The 16717-nt window shown below is 34.8% G+C and overlaps 1 protein-coding gene across 2 annotated transcripts in view; it reads left to right on the forward strand.

The window, feature by feature from the left end:
- Positions 1–16717, forward strand: part of LOC130444250 (MAP kinase-interacting serine/threonine-protein kinase 1-like) — an 85647-nt gene that overhangs the window by 47736 nt on the left and 21194 nt on the right. Inside the window, exon 1 of one of the 2 annotated variants that reach the window (XM_056779314.1) lies at positions 9461–9768. The exons of the other annotated variant lie outside the window; for it this stretch is intronic. Within the exon in view, the coding sequence (XP_056635292.1) occupies positions 9732–9768 (37 nt within the window). The 5' untranslated portion in view covers positions 9461–9731. Of the gene's footprint in view, positions 1–9460; positions 9769–16717 lie in introns of those variants that run through there. 2 annotated transcript variants of the gene reach the window in all.

Consider the following 16717-nt stretch of genomic DNA (forward strand, 5'->3'; position numbering starts at 1 on the left):
TGTTCTAAAAATTTTTGTGAGTGAAATTGGCTATTCAAGTCCAAACTGAAAGCTTCTCCATGGGCTAGAATTTTATTTTCTTCACGAAATTACCAGAAAGAGAACATTCCAGCACTTATATCTTCAAAAGCACGCCCTTGAATACAAATTGGAACCTTCTTCATGGACTAGAGATGGAAAAACAGTCAGGAATGTTATGGAATGCTCTAAAACGCTCTAAATTGATCTAAAAATGTTATGTGAGTGAATCTTGCTATTCAAGTCCAAACTGAAAACTTCTACATGGACTAGAATTTCATTTTCTTCACGAAATTACCAGAAATCGAACATTCCAGCACTTATATCTTCAAAAGCACGCCCTTGAATACAAATTGGATCCTTCTTCATGGACTAGAGATAGAAAAACAGTCAGGAATGTTATGAAATGCTCTAAAACGCTCTAAATTGTTCTAAAACTTTCTTGTGAGTGAAACTTGCTATTCAAGTCCAAACTGAAAGCTTCTCCATGGACTAGAATTTTATTTTCTTCACGAAATTACCAGAAAGAGAACATTCCAGCACTTATATCTTCAAAAGCACGCCCTTGAATACAAATTGGAACCTTCTTCATGGACTAGAGATGGAAAAACAGTCAGGAATGTTATGGAATGCTCTAAAACGCTCTAAATTGATCTAAAAATGTTATGTGAGTGAATCTTGCTATTCAAGTCCAAACTGAAAACTTCTACATGGACTAGAATTTCATTTTCTTCACGAAATTACCAGAAATCGAACATTCCAGCACTTATATCTTCAAAAGCACGCCCTTGAATACAAATTGGATCCTTCTTCATGGACTAGAGATAGAAAAACAGTCAGGAATGTTATGAAATGCTCTAGAACGCTCTAAATTGTTCTAAAAATTTTTGTGAGTGAAATTGGCTATTCAAGTCCAAACTGAAAGCTTCTCCATGGGCTAGAATTTTATTTTCTTCACGAAATTACCAGAAAGAGAACATTCCAGCACTTATATCTTCAAAAGCACGCCCTTGAATACAAATTGGAACCTTCTTCATGGACTAGAGATGGAAAAACAGTCAGGAATGTTATGGAATGCTCTAAAACGCTCTAAATTGATCTAAAAATGTTATGTGAGTGAATCTTGCTATTCAAGTCCAAACTGAAAACTTCTACATGGACTAGAATTTCATTTTCTTCACGAAATTACCAGAAATCGAACATTCCAGCACTTATATCTTCAAAAGCACGCCCTTGAATACAAATTGGATCCTTCTTCATGGACTAGAGATAGAAAAACAGTCAGGAATGTTATGAAATGCTCTAAAACGCTCTAAATTGTTCTAAAACTTTCTTGTGAGTGAAACTTGCTATTCAAGTCCAAACTGAAAGCTTCTCCATGGACTAGAATTTTATTTTCTTCACGAAATTACCAGAAAGAGAACATTCCAGCACTTATATCTTCAAAAGCACGCCCTTGAATACAAATTGGAACCTTCTTCATGGACTAGAGATGGAAAAACAGTCAGGAATGTTATGGAATGCTCTAAAACGCTCTAAATTGATCTAAAAATGTTATGTGAGTGAATCTTGCTATTCAAGTCCAAACTGAAAACTTCTACATGGACTAGAATTTCATTTTCTTCACGAAATTACCAGAAATCGAACATTCCAGCACTTATATCTTCAAAAGCACGCCCTTGAATACAAATTGGATCCTTCTTCATGGACTAGAGATAGAAAAACAGTCAGGAATGTTATGAAATGCTCTAGAACGCTCTAAATTGTTCTAAAAATTTTTGTGAGTGAAATTGGCTATTCAAGTCCAAACTGAAAGCTTCTCCATGGACTAGAATTTCATTTTCTTCACGAAATTACCAGAAAGCGAACCTTCCAGCACTTATATCTTCAAAAGTACGCCCTTGAATACAAATTGGAACCTTCTTCATGAACTAGAGACAGAAGAATAGTCAGATTGTCCTGAATTACTCTTGCACTCCCTTCTTGTTGGTAAAACTCACTACTCGTGAATCTTCAAAATCGCACCATTCTAGTACGAACTGGAATCTTCTTCATGGATTAGATATAGAACAGAATCAATCCAGAATGTTGTGGAATGTTCTAAAATGGTCTAGATTCAGTTGGTTTTGCTTTATTCCAACATAAGTTCGTACTCATATTTTTTACACGATTTTTCATATGAATTAGTACCAGAAAGGTTCCGCGTTCCAAGTTTTGTTTTGTTTTGACAGTTGTTCGTTCCAGTACATATTCGTTCAGCCATTTTGTATAAAGTATATTCCATTCAAAATGGAACACGATGTCATACAATTTGTTACATCCCCCTTATTTTCTCAATTATTTTTATGCGACATATTTAATGGAACCAATAAAAATCTAATAATACATTAAAACAATACCGGAAACAGCCGTTCAACTAATCAATGAAATGCATCAAGTTCAAAGGCCTAATTAACTGTAGGATGCACGATTCTTATGTAATAAATCAATAATGAAAGATATACAGGGTCTTTTGAGTCAAGTATATGTACTCAAGAGATAACATGATTACTTTGATAATGTTGAAGCGGAAGAACGCAGCATAAATAATATTTTCATACGACCGATTTGGTTATCTTGTAAATATTCAACAATAAATAAATAAATCAGCTGACTGTATGTTTTTTTTTGTTTAGAATTGATTCTATGAAGTCTAACTAAAAAAATGATAATTTTTCACAGAGCAAACATCCACTCAACCTCTCTTACCAAATACAATGAAAGTTACGTAGAATAAGATCAAAGAACTTGGTGGCATTGAACACCTATCACATCCAGCACTTAGTCCAGACCTAGCAGCCCCAGATTACTATTTAACAAGATCCATGGCGAAATTATACACGAGAAACATTCTAATCCAAATGTAGATGTTGAAAACGCCTACATCCGAAGTATTCGATGTAGTAAAGAGATTTTCTTAGCTTGAGATTGTACAAAATCATCAAATACATTCTCTATGCTTTGTAACTAGTTTTGTCTAGCTCAAACTAGTTTTCTCACGCTCTTTTTCAATATGAATGTACCAACGTTAAGTAGACAAACGGAAGGAAAAGTTTTTGAGGTTAGGTTAGGTTAGGGAATGTAATTCTAAGTACAGTGTTGCCAGTAGTTGCTGCAAAATCGTAAAAAATGTGTACATACAAACCTCAAATATTTATCATTTTTCTATGTATCCTAGAGACGGGAACGCCTCTTTTTAAACACCTGCTTGTGTTCCATCAGGATACGAGGTGGATGATATACTGAATATGAGTCAAAAAACATGTAGAATCCTTTGTTATGAAACACGATCTATTCGAACAATTATTTAAATCCACCGAAACTGATATTTTATTTCACAATAAATTAATCGCTACGCCACTGATACAGAATGTTGTCCTAAACTATAAATAACACCATACAGTTATAAATCAATGAAAATATTTATTTAAAATGAAAAAATCAACTAATGCGTAATTGTATGATCTTGTGCTCAGTAAATTTATTATTAAATTGTAAGTGTTTGTTAAGTAATCTGTTATAGAAAAACATGTTCAATGACACCTGTTATAATGCCGTTGCACCTTCCTAGAACGTTCCATGAGAATAATAATTAATTATAAATATAACCAAAGACGTGGACGTGGAATATTGTACATGGTTAATACAAAAACACGTCAACACGAGAAGAAACCGAGAGAATTCATAAAAAATGAAATAAGTTTTTGAATATATGGAAAAAGATTCGGAGTCAGGCTGTTTCTGAAAGCGGAAGTGGTTGTGAGCATTCTCAAGCATGCGCAGTATAGATATATGGTTGTTATTCAGTGGAAATAACATGGCGGATTTTCGATGCCAGTGCCGTCGATGGTACGTGACAGAACTAGTATATTTACGCGGTTCATTTAAATTCAAAACTCTAGAATATCTACTGTATTTTATGTTATTCATTTCCATCCAGTTTTATGAATTGGGACACGTTTAATTACATGCATTTTCAACTAAAACAAGGAAAACGAAAACTGAATTATGGATAGGACACAGTTTGAACAATTCCTGTCGAATATTGTTTACATTCAATAGAATCCTTAGTTAATTCAAATGTTGTTTCACTAAAATTGAGTCTGGAAATGCTTGTAGAAGTTGAATGAACTTATTATGAAAAATAAAGTTCTGAAACGAACTGGAGTGGAGCAAAGAAAATAGCAGACTGACGTGTTAAATTAGGGATGGTTAAACCCTCCATCCATAGGACCTCATCCTTTTGGTTTAAAAGAAGTAGACACGTCAAATTGATCTATCTTTAAAAAATTATAAAAGAAACTAATTTTCAATCAAAAGAGACCTAAAATCAAGAATATTCAGAAGCATATACATATATAAGGAATTATCTCGAAATATTGTTACGAATTCGCCCACTGATATAGGCCGTGAAGCCGGTCATGTTCTAATATGTTATCGAAACTAAATTTTGGCGGATGCACCGACTATTTGTTTGTATTTATTGTTTTTCCAACCGATATCATCGGTGTTGCAGGTTTTTGGCGGATTTCCAGTAACCTGGTGAACCGATTCACCAGCCAACTACCCACTTAACTAAATAAACAAAAAGATACCAAAAAAACAAAACCAATAGAAAATACAAAATCACAAAAAAACAAATAACAAAAAATATATCTCTAATACCTGAGAACCGCAAAGTAAGTCCCAAGGCCGTGCGACCAAAGTCCTAAGGCAGTGGGAGCAAAGTAAGTCCCAAGGCCGTGTGACCAAACTCCTGAGACAGTGGGAGCAAAGTAAGTCCCAAGGCCGTGCGACCAAACTCCTGAGACAGTGGGAGCAAAGTAAGTCCCAAGGCCGTGCGACCAAAGTCCTAAGGCAGTGGGAGCAAAGTAAGTCCCAAGGCCGTGTGACCAAACTCCTGAGACAGTGGGAGCAAAGTAAGTCCCAAGGCCGTGCGACCAAAGTCCTAAGGCAGTGGGAGCAAAGTAAGTCCCAAGGCCGTGTGACCAAACTCCTGAGACAGTGGGAGCAAAGTAAGTCCCAAGGCCGTGCGACCAAAGTCCTAAGGCAGTGGGAGCAAAGTAAGTCCCAAGGCCGTGCGACCAAAGTCCTAAGGCAGTGGGAGCAAAGTAAGTCCCAAGGCCGTGCGACCAAACTCCTGAGACAGTGGGAGCAAAGTAAGTCCCAAGGCCGTGCGACCAAAGTCCTAAGGCAGTGGGAGCAAAGTAAGTCCCAAGGCCGTGCGACCAAAGTCCTAAGGCAGTGGGAGCAAAGTAAGTCCCAAGGCCGTGTGACCAAACTCCTGAGACAGTGGGAGCAAAGTAAGTCCCAAGGCCGTGCGACCAAAGTCCTAAGGCAGTGGGAGCAAAGTAAGTCCCAAGGCCGTGTGACCAAACTCCTGAGACAGTGGGAGCAAAGTAAGTCCCAAGGCCGTGCGACCAAAGTCCTAAGGCAGTGGGAGCAAAGTAAGTCCCAAGGCCGTGTGACCAAACTCCTGAGACAGTGGGAGCAAAGTAAGTCCCAAGGCCGTGTGACCAAACTCCTGAGACAGTGGGAGCAAAGTAAGTCCCAAGGCCGTGCAACCAAACTCCTGAGACAGTGGGAGCAAAGTAAGTCCCAAGGCCGTGCGACCAAAGTCCTAAGGCAGTGGGAGCAAAGTCCCAAGGCCGTGCGACCAAAGTCCTAAGACAGTGGGAGCAAAGTCGCAAGGCCGTGCGACCAAAGTCCTAAGGCAGTGGGAGCAAAGTCCCAAGGCCGTGCGACCAAAGTCCTAAGACAGTGGGAGCAAAGTCGCAAGGCCGTGCGACCAAAGTCCTAAGACAGTGGGAGCAAAGTAAGTCACAAGGCCGTGCGACCAAAGTCCTAAGGCAGTGGGAGCAAAGTCCTTCTTTGTATTTGAATATTCAAAACAACATTAATATTTTGACATCCGTTTTCAAAATCGTTTATGAAGTTTTATAGATTGATAGTGATATTAGAAGCGTTCTTATTCATAGAGATAATTTTTAGAGAGGTCTTTTTGTTCGTTTACGACAAATTAAAGATTTCCAGAAATGGAGGGATCTAGAATGTGATTTTAATATATAAAACGGTAATCTAGCAGCAGTGAATTAGTCAACGATTTGATGTCATAGAATAGCGATAAGGGAATAAAAATATCATTTAATAATTTAAATTTTGAGCGTGTACATAAATATTAGTTAGAATTTCCATAGATAAAGTTTGCCGAAACATTTTTTTGATGTACTGTGTATCAAATAAATGTTCTGGATTCAATCGATTCACATTTTGTGGACACTGTATATAAACATCTAACCTCTCTTGTTTTAATACTAATCGATTCCGATTCTAATAAATGGATCGCACCCAGGGCCGGATTAAGATTTATAAGGACCGGGGCTAAAATAGTAAAATAGTTCTCGTAAGGAATTCGGAAACCCGGAAACATTCACAAAATAATATCAATACGTTAGATTTGTGGTATCAACACATCAAAAAATACAGAATGATTTCCAAATGATGGGGCTCTCTAGGACCTGGGGCCCGGGGCTATAGCCCCACCAAGCGCCTAGCTTAATCCGGCACTGGTCGTACCTTCGTTACAGATTTTTTCAATCAAAGAAGTGCCAAGAGGAATGGCAATCATGTCTTTTATGTCTATTACTCGGAACGTTTTCTAAACAAGGATTTCTTCGACTAAAGTAAACAATTATTTCAATTTCATTCGCCCGATCTATAAATAGACTTTATTATTGCGTAACGTGGTCTTGTGCTTTTACGTCGTTAAAGCCTTAGCGGTGTAGTGAAACACTCCTTGAAAACGCGTAACATTAATTTTTGTTATTCATCTTCGCAGGCGCGCTCAACCCGTAGGGTTAAGCGGGGTTACTAATACCATCATTCTAAAAAGAAAACTTCTTAATTAATTTAAATAATTGACGTTGTTTGCCGTTGCCTCTTCGTTTTTCACATCTCGAAAGCCTCCAACTTGTTAATCGCAGTCGTCTTCAACGTCCAGCCTTCCACGCCGTACAGAAGCACGAATCTCAACACCGAAGGTTAAGATCAACATCGGGACAACTTCTTGTCTACATTTGCAAGGTTGGAAGGTCTGTATAAGAAGCAAAAAAAATGTTGTTATTTGGATCATTGTTTTAAACCACATAACATCGAATTCTGATCGCTCGATATTCCCGCTGGTAAGATATGTCTTCCCTAATGAGTAAAATATCCAGGATATACAAGGTGCCATCGTACTATTAGTTTTTCCCACCCTGGAAAGCGGACGCATCAACACAGCGACGAAACTTGAAACCCCTAGTGACAATTCACGTCGCCTGGATCCGATTGGTCCACATCTATCACTCGATGACGGTATTTGAAAATTCTATAGCTCCTTTAGTTTTGTGGTATCTAAAAATATGTAGAACGACCCTCGTATATAGATATGTTTATTAAAATTACACAATAATTAACGCAAATGTATCTTAAAAACAATTTACATAACAATTTGTTTATTTCGAATTGATAATTTGGTGAGTATGTTAAATGAACACAATAATAATATAATTATCGTAATCAAAATTATATAAATAAAACTATAAATTGCTGATATGTTGTTTTACTCGTTTATTTTACAAATTACTTTATTTAGTCTATAGGGAAAATGCACTTGTAGAAAATTTTCGATACAAATACGTCATTAATGACGTTGATTTTTCTATGGTAAAATTACTACAGTTCTGCCAACGTAGACCCCTGAAAGTTTAATGCGCCTGCGCCGTAGACAAGTCAACAGGAACGATAATAAATTCGCCCAGTCTATATTTAAAATTGTACAATTAAAAAGGTTAACAGTAATAAATTTAATTGATTCAAAACCAAATTATGTAAGATTTTCCCTATAAACATTTTTTTCAAATAAGCTTTTTCATTAAATTTTGTTCGATGAAGTTCGAAAATTTCCATCTGCAACTGATGCGGAAATATCCTATAATTTCACCCTCTGAGGTATTCACAGAGCATTTGGTTTTATAGTTGGGGTGAATGTAGCTGTCGGCTATGGAAAATTCCACGAAAAGGGATCGCGTGTATTTGATGCTTCGCTTAACGTCCTCAATCTGGCAAAGTTGAAATCGTTCGTAAGATGATGTAATATCAGAAAACCTAATGTGATTCATTTAATTTGTTACTAATTTTAATAAAAGTTTGCATCATTTTGTGACAATTTTCAATTCTCCGCGTATTTTGTAGCTATTTTCATCATACATATAATACACGCCTTTTAGATATTAACCTTTATCTTTTTCTTCTTTTCATCTATGACGTCACAATACAATTCGATATTTTTTGTTTCACGACACCATAAATTGGATTTACTGTCCAGCTGTTTCAGTTTCATTGTATTCACAACTTGGTTATATTATTTTAGGTTAAAATATATACAATACATTGTAAAAATCAAACTGATTTATCCTGTTATTTGTTTTCCCGTGTTTTCTATTTTATATATTCTATAATACAATACCGTTCGATAATTTCATCAGAAAACAATCCGTTAACAACGTAAATGAGTGTTTTCCGTGAGAAGTTGTTTTTTTTTTTAAATATTATCAATCTAATCGTACAAAATTTCCTTAAACGTATAGAATCATCGAGAAAAATAAAACGTTCGAGTAGTAAACTCATCGTGTAGCCCTCGGTAAACATATACAAAGCGGTGTTGCCACGTATACTGTGTCGAGGTTATTTAAAAAACACAAAGTTGTTTATTGTCCTAAGTTTTGATTATTTGCATTATTTTTGAACAATAAGTATATTGGGTAATGCTACTAGGTATTCATTATATCACCTTAATAGTTTATAATTGTTATAAACAATAATTGTTTATTTCGTTCAAGTATCCTACTAATTTATAATCTGGCATTTGTACATTTTAAATTACTTAATTCCGATACGAAATTTTCTTTTTATTCAGGATGATTGGTTGACATGGCTAAGATTCTTTTTGTCTCTAAAGAATTCAAAAAATTGGATTGAAGTGGGTTTTATATTTAATCTTGATTTAAGATGAAAGTCTCGTCGAAATTGTAATAATAAACGCATCTTCAATTAAGTTGACATACTCTGAAATATGTACAGTATTTGATAACTTGAATGATAGTGCAACTTTAATTTCTAATAAAAACGTAATTTTCATAGTACGTAATGGTTCAATTGATTAATGTATTGGTCAATTCATTTTTTATATATTTCAAGCGATCCATCCAATAATATAGTTCATGAGTTTGTGGTAAACGGTAGGAAATTTCCATGACTGTAAAAAACATCAGATCACGTCGAGGATTAAACGAAATACCTGGCATCGCTGTTTATTCAAATAAACAAATATCATACGATCCACGTAAGCGCAACCGTACGCAGACGCAAAAGACGGTGTACGTGACCAACAGATGCAAGATGAAGTAGGCGAAATGACGCCGAGTTCCAGCTAGTCGGAATTTAACATCAACGGAGTGTAGAAGTATAACGATGGGAAGATAGTGTGAACCAACGAATCTTTTCTTTGTGCCTAAAGTAGACGTGACCGGCCGTTTTTTCCTCTTTATTCACCTTAATTTTCAACAGTTCAGTTTAAACCGAAAGGTTTTTTTTTTTTGGGTCTAACTCTTTTTTGAAAAACATCAACAAATATGGTCGAAAGGATTATAGAAGAATCTGAAAATTATGGTGAGTTTTTCGTTTCTGAGTTGTTTATTAAAGAGGCACGGACTACTGTTTGATTCAATTGGTACTGACCTAGGTACCTATTTATAGATTGTTTTGTTTGTGGCTAATCTGTTGCGGAGTAGTTGGTTTCTTTGTTCTCTGAAATAGAAAATATATGCACCCCTTTTTTAACACGTATAGATGTCGTAATCTAGTAACACATATTTTAAAAATTCCGTAATATGAAGATATAATCTATTAACGAATTTTTCACAAGTCGTGGTTATAAAAAAGACAAAATATTTTTCTAATTACTTTTTAATTGATTCCAGTATACATTAACATTTGTTCGACTGTTTGAATAATTAATTAGTATTAATACCGGCTTTATTGACTAAAACGTAGTAAATAAATAGATATTGCGTAGTTCCTAACAAGTGTTTATAAGGGAATTATTAAATGCCCTTAGATTTACGTAATATTTCACGATAAAAAAATCAGCTGTCCTTTGTGTTTATGTCGGTTTCTCGGAAGGCGCTGGGTGATAGCTGTTATAACCAGATAGACTGGTTTTCTTCGTATTTTATATAAACAAACTTTTGTTAATAGTTCAATCGTTATAATTATTAAGTTTATAATAATAACGTATTTGTGAATAGGTCATTTTTTATCCATCTTATCGTATAGGTATGTACCTTGTTAATAAGAAATACTCACTAACAAATATACGAGGGATGTACTAATCGATTATCAATTAAAATTCGTAGGAAACTCCAATTTTTAATTGAAAATATATAATATACGAGGGATGTAATAATCAATTAAAATTCATAAGAAACTCCAATTTTTAATTGAAGATATATAATATACGAGGGGTGTACTAATCAATTTGCATTTTAATTTCATAAAAAACTCCAATATTTGATTGAAGAAATATAATATACGAGGGATGTAATAATCAATTAAAATTCATAAGAAACTCCAATTTTTTATTGAACATATATAATATACGAGGGATATAATTTTATAAGAAACTCCAATTTTTAATAGAAGATATATAATATACGAGGGGTGTACTAATCAATTTACAATTTAATTTCATAAAAAACTCCAATATTTGATTGAAGAAATATTATATACGAGGGATGTAATAATCAATTAAAATTCATAAGAAACTCCAATTTTTTATTGAACATATATAATATACGAGGGATATAATTTTATAAGAAACTCCAATTTTTAATTGAAGATATATAATATACGAGGGGTGTACTAATCAATTTACAATTTAATTTCATAAAAAACTCCAATATTTGATTAAAGAAATATTATATACGAGGGATGTAATAATCAATTATCAGTTAAAATTCATAAGAAACTTCAATTTTTAATTGAACATATATAATATACGAGGGATGTAATAATCAACTATAATTTCATCAATCACATGAACTTGATTGGTAGTTTTATTAATCGAGTTAATGAGACTAGGTTCATAAACTGATTAAAAAAAATATGAAACTATTGTTTCCTACAATTTTCTGGGTTTTTTTTTCATTTTTAATTTCGTTGGAGGCCCTTTCTGCTACCACATTCCAAAACCTAGTTAAAAAAAATAAAAAGTACCACGTGCACCCCTAGGGGTCCGACCATATTGAAAATCATTAATTTAACTCCAAAGTGATACAGATGCGCCTAAAACGGTGGGAAAGAGCAGCTTTAAGTAGCGATAGACGAAGAACCGAGAAAAATATGAGGTTCGATCAATTAATCGCAATTTTTCAAATGGAACAGCCGAGAAACCCTCGAGTTAGTCGGGTCGTTGGTTATAATCGCTAAGATGGTACAAAAGTGGTGTTAAGAGACGCTACCGGTCTTCCAAAAGCTTCTTAAGATTGCCATCCAATTATTGGAAGACAGTTTCATATGACTTGGAAGAATTTGTTTTGAAGAAAAAGTTGTCATTAATAATTTGGTTTTGAAAGGCAATACTCCTACGCAAATTAAAGGGAAGTTAGACACATTGTAAGAAGATTCCGTGCCATGATTCGTGATAGAAGAGGTTATCGGCAACTCATTTTTCGTATACTAACTGGTATGTCCCAAAAGCGCATTCGAATCCACATTTCCAGAGGCAAAGACTGTAAAAGTGATTAAGACCATTTTTCGAAACAGTCGCGGGGTTATGTTCATAAAAAACCAATAATTGGATAGTATTACGCTACATTGTTTGAATTTAAAGGGAGAAGTTGCAAAAAAAGGGACAGAAAATGAAGAAAAAGTGTTTTTTCTTTTAGAACAACGCACCTCACATAGTTCGGTGATCGCAATGGCTAAAATGCTCTAATTGGTCGACCACCCATCGTTTCCACAAGGTCCCGGCCCCCCTCTCTCCTTACCTCAAAGAAACAATCGCCTCCATTATGTAAAAGTCTCACTTTTTTGATTTTCAACATCAGGGGATCAGTCCAAGTTTTATTTTTCGCCAAAATCTACCGAAATATTTAATACTCCATCTTTTACCACACATGTTATATTCATTTAAAAGTGATTATCGGATTGGACTGCACTTTCCCTTCAATTATTTTGAGCTACTAGGTTATCATCCATACATATCGTCATAAAAACAAGGAGTGTAAATAAACAAAAGAAGAAAGTCTAGTTTCGTCGAGCGTTGACCTAAACGAAACCAACTCGTCATCATGCTAATATAGGTGATTGTACATACGTTACATCCTGGACAAGATAAATGCATCGTAGGTGGAAGGCATTATCAACATTTATCTTTGTTTGAAAGTTAGAAATACCATTGAGAATTGTACAAGTATGGCAGTTTGATTGTATCACTTCAACGTGACAATCGATCGATTTTCGGAAACTAGTTTTTTTTTTCTAATCGTAAAATTATGATAAGAAAATGATTCATCGTGGATGATACTGGTTAATAATGGTCAGTTCTATCTTTGAAATCTATTATAGGTTAATGGAGAAAAAAATATAACAAAAGTGGCCTTAAGAAACACGTTTTACCACTAGAGGGCGTATTTGATAATATATTTATATACTATAATCGAATTCTTCGACAAATTCTGCTTATTACTACCAATTTCGAAAGATTTTGCGCCGTGACTCAGTTTCAACTACGAATGAACAGTTTTCGAGAAAAATGTTGCTTGATAGGGTTAATTCTTGTACAGGATGGGCCAGAAAAATATAATCCACATAAAATTTTCGAAATATACATCTAGAAAATTCATTTCTTAATAAGAACGTCATCCAGGTGTGCAACATTGCTCGAATCTAGATCACAAATTGATAAAAACTCGCTGGCACATTGCGCGGGCAATAACTGCTGGTCTTCAGCTGATTAAGCGGGTTGGGATATTGGATTGAACTCTACTTTTAAGGTATCCCCACTGAAAAACAATCCGGTGGTGTTAGATCCGGACTTCTAGGCGGCCATGCAATGTACCTCTGCCAGATATCAGTTTCCCACTTTTCACTATCAAATCGGCGGTCCCAGTTTTGTGGACCCCCATTCCTCATCACCTCCAACGTAGACCCTCGTCGAATCTCTCGTGGACCCCTGGCAATTCTAAGCAATTTCCTGGTTGGATATTGAAGTAAACGGGTAGAATTTTTCTTTAAACTTCTAGTAGGATGGATAATGTTTCGAAATTGTTGTCGGGCTGGTTATTAAACACGAATTTCGTGAAAAATCGCATTAATAAGCACTCCTGGTCGGAAACGAATCCCTGGTTAGATGCTGAATGCAGAAGATCCAACATCGGAGTCGTTGGTCTGTATATGTGTCGTATGGACAAAAAACTGGGGCTTTTCTTTAATAATAAGTCAGCTAATAGGATCATACATACCCTGCTAGGAGGATAGGACATGGAAATTTATTTATTTGCCCACCCGGACCTCCAGACCTCACTTGCGAGGATTTTTTTGTGGAACCGTATAATAGATATAACCAAGTAGACTTACCTCATGATAATGCTTCATTTTCCAAGGCTACTGTATACGAATGTGGCTTAACAGGGATTGAATAACCACCATATAGTACTGATCTAGTTCCGTTCGATTATTTTCGCAAAACTGATGAACGAGTTAAGGGATTTTTGATTGGGATTTTAGAGTTTATCTAGCCTTCATATTTTCCGAACATATAATTAGTTTTATAAATTTGTGATTAATAAAAATAAAATCGCGAAATGAAATCTGTTAGTTTATAATTATCTTGTTTGATTAAAATGAAGGCAACGCGATAAGCAATCCGTAACCATTGTACATGAAATATTTTGTTTTTTTTTTGTCAATTGCACTTATGTTACCAAAAATAATTCTGATAAAGTATCGCCGATCAAATTCATTTACTTGACCTTTGAATGAACCCTTTCATCAATATTTTTTTTGTCACAAAAACAAAAAACGTACGTTGTAGTTTAATTGCATAATTACAATGGAATTTACTAGAATCAGACGTCAAACGATAATTATTAAAAAACGTTCACCTTTTATACCTTTTATATGCGAATTTTGAACAGCCAAACCCTGTAGAATATAATCCTTTTGACAGAGAACATACAAACATACATGATGGTGTCTTCTTGATATCCCTGGCAAGGTCACCAAGTCATGGTGGAAAAATAATCAACTACGTCTTGGTAGATACATCAAAATATCATTTCACTGAGTTTTCGTCCCAGTTATTATGTGGTAATGATAACAATTTTTCTTCATACATTCCTAGATTCATTGATCTGAGCTGCAAACTCTGGACCCGCTAGTCTTCGATCTTGATAGCTGATCAATACAATAAGTTTATCTTCAACGGTTGTGCTTTTTCGAGGCTGTCAAAGCTCCTGGTGACTAATTTTTTTTACGATTCGTCGTCAATGGTATGTTTAATGAAAGAGTTTCAACAGATAGTTCCTTGGTTTTATCTATTTTAAATTTACGAGTCTGAATTTGCACAAAATGAAAACATTTCGTTTACGAACTTTACCAAAAAATGTCTTGATCCGAAAAGTATAAATCTCAGCACGTTCTTGCGTCTCATAGGGCTAACTGGGACTAAACTACAATCATAAACGCCGAAGGAATAATTCAAAGCTTAGTATTTAAGGACACTATTATTTTTGATTTGTTTCGATCTTAGATTTTATCATCTCCCAGTAACAATTAATTATTTAAAAAGGTGACTCATACTATAAACAAATAATTTGAACAAACATTATCAGAAAACAGTTTTTCAACAACGTGTCCTCTTTAAACAAATATATATCTGACGGTTAAACAATTTAATTAAGTTCGCAAATATATATACATATAAAATTTCTCTTATACCCAGTGGCCCAAATTTTGATAATAACAGTAAAGTAAAAGTAGTACGGATGTATCGGATTGTTCATTATGTTTTATCCGCTACTAAATTCTACGAGGATTTGCCTGGAAAATATTGTATCATCGTCGTACAAGCCAAACGTAGCCAAACAGTTCATCAAGCGAATTCCCCAAATTTTAGACTTTCTCAACCGAACAGGACCGGCCTCACAGTCCGTATCGTGGACGAGTTCGTATTTCAATGCCAATGATAACTCACAAACAAATCAACCAATTTCGACGAGACTGGCGGCGATCGATAGGGTTTTTTGACATTAAGAGCTGATAAGCTTTTGGAATCGATAGATAAAGCCGTTTGAAAGTTATTTCAAAAAAACATTTGAAAAAAAATTTTTTTTGAGTACATACAATACAGACATACGATCATCATGGTGGAAATATTCAGGGAAGTTTTCTAGAGCCTTAAAACGTCGAGATCTGAGGGAAACTATTTTCGAAAAACAACGGGAGGGAAACAATTACTTCCCGATATTTGAAAATTTTCATTTTTCTTAGCGGAAAGTTGAAAAAAACCTTATTTTCGGTTTTTATTTCTTCAACTATAACTCTCAAACAAATCAACTAATTTCGACGAGACTGGGGACGATCGATGTGTTTTTTTGAGGTTAGGAGTTGATAAGTTTTTGAAATCGATTGATAAAGTCGTTTAAAAGTTATTTCAAAAAAACCACATTTGAAAAAAATTTTTTTGAGTACATACAATACAGACGTACGGACATCATCGTGGAAATATTCAGGGAAGTTTTCTAGGGCCTTAAAACGTCGAGATCTGAGGGAAACTATTTTCGAAAAACAACGGGGGGGAAACAATTACTTCCCGATATTTGAAAATTTTCATTTTTCTTAGCGGAAAGTTAAAAAAAAAACCTTATTTTCGGTTTTTATATCTCCAACGATAACTCACAAACAAATTAACTAATTTCGACGAGACTGGGGACGATCGATGTGGTTTTTTGAGGTTAGGAGTTGATAAGTTTTTGAAATCGATTGATAAAGTCGTTTAAAAGTTATTTCAAAAAAACCACATTTGAAAAAAATTTTTTTGAGTACATACAATACAGACGTACGGACATCATCGTGGAAATATTCAGGGAAGTTTTCTAGGGCCTTAAAACGTCGAGATCTGAGGGAAACTATTTTCGAAAAACAACGGGGGGGAAACAATTACTTCCCGATATTTGAAAATTTTCATTTTTCTTAGCGGAAAGTTAAAAAAAAAACCTTATTTTCGGTTTTTATATCTCCAACGATAACTCACAAACAAATTAACTAATTTCGACGAGACTGGGGACGATCGATGTGGTTTTTTGAGGTTAGGAGTTGATAAGTTTTTGAAATCGATTGATAAAGTCGTTTAAAAGTTATTTCAAAAAAACCACATTTGAAAAAAATTTTTTTGAGTACATACAATACAGACGTACGGACATCATCGTGGAAATATTCAGGGAAGTTTTCTAGGGCCTTAAAACGTCGAGATCTGAGGGAAACTATTTTCGAAAAACAACGGGGGGGGAAACAATTACTTCCCGATATTTGAAAATTTTCATTTTTCTTAGCGGAA

Source organism: Diorhabda sublineata, chromosome 5 (assembly GCF_026230105.1).
Source record: "Diorhabda sublineata isolate icDioSubl1.1 chromosome 5, icDioSubl1.1, whole genome shotgun sequence".
Lineage (NCBI taxonomy): Eukaryota > Metazoa > Arthropoda > Insecta > Coleoptera > Chrysomelidae > Diorhabda > Diorhabda sublineata.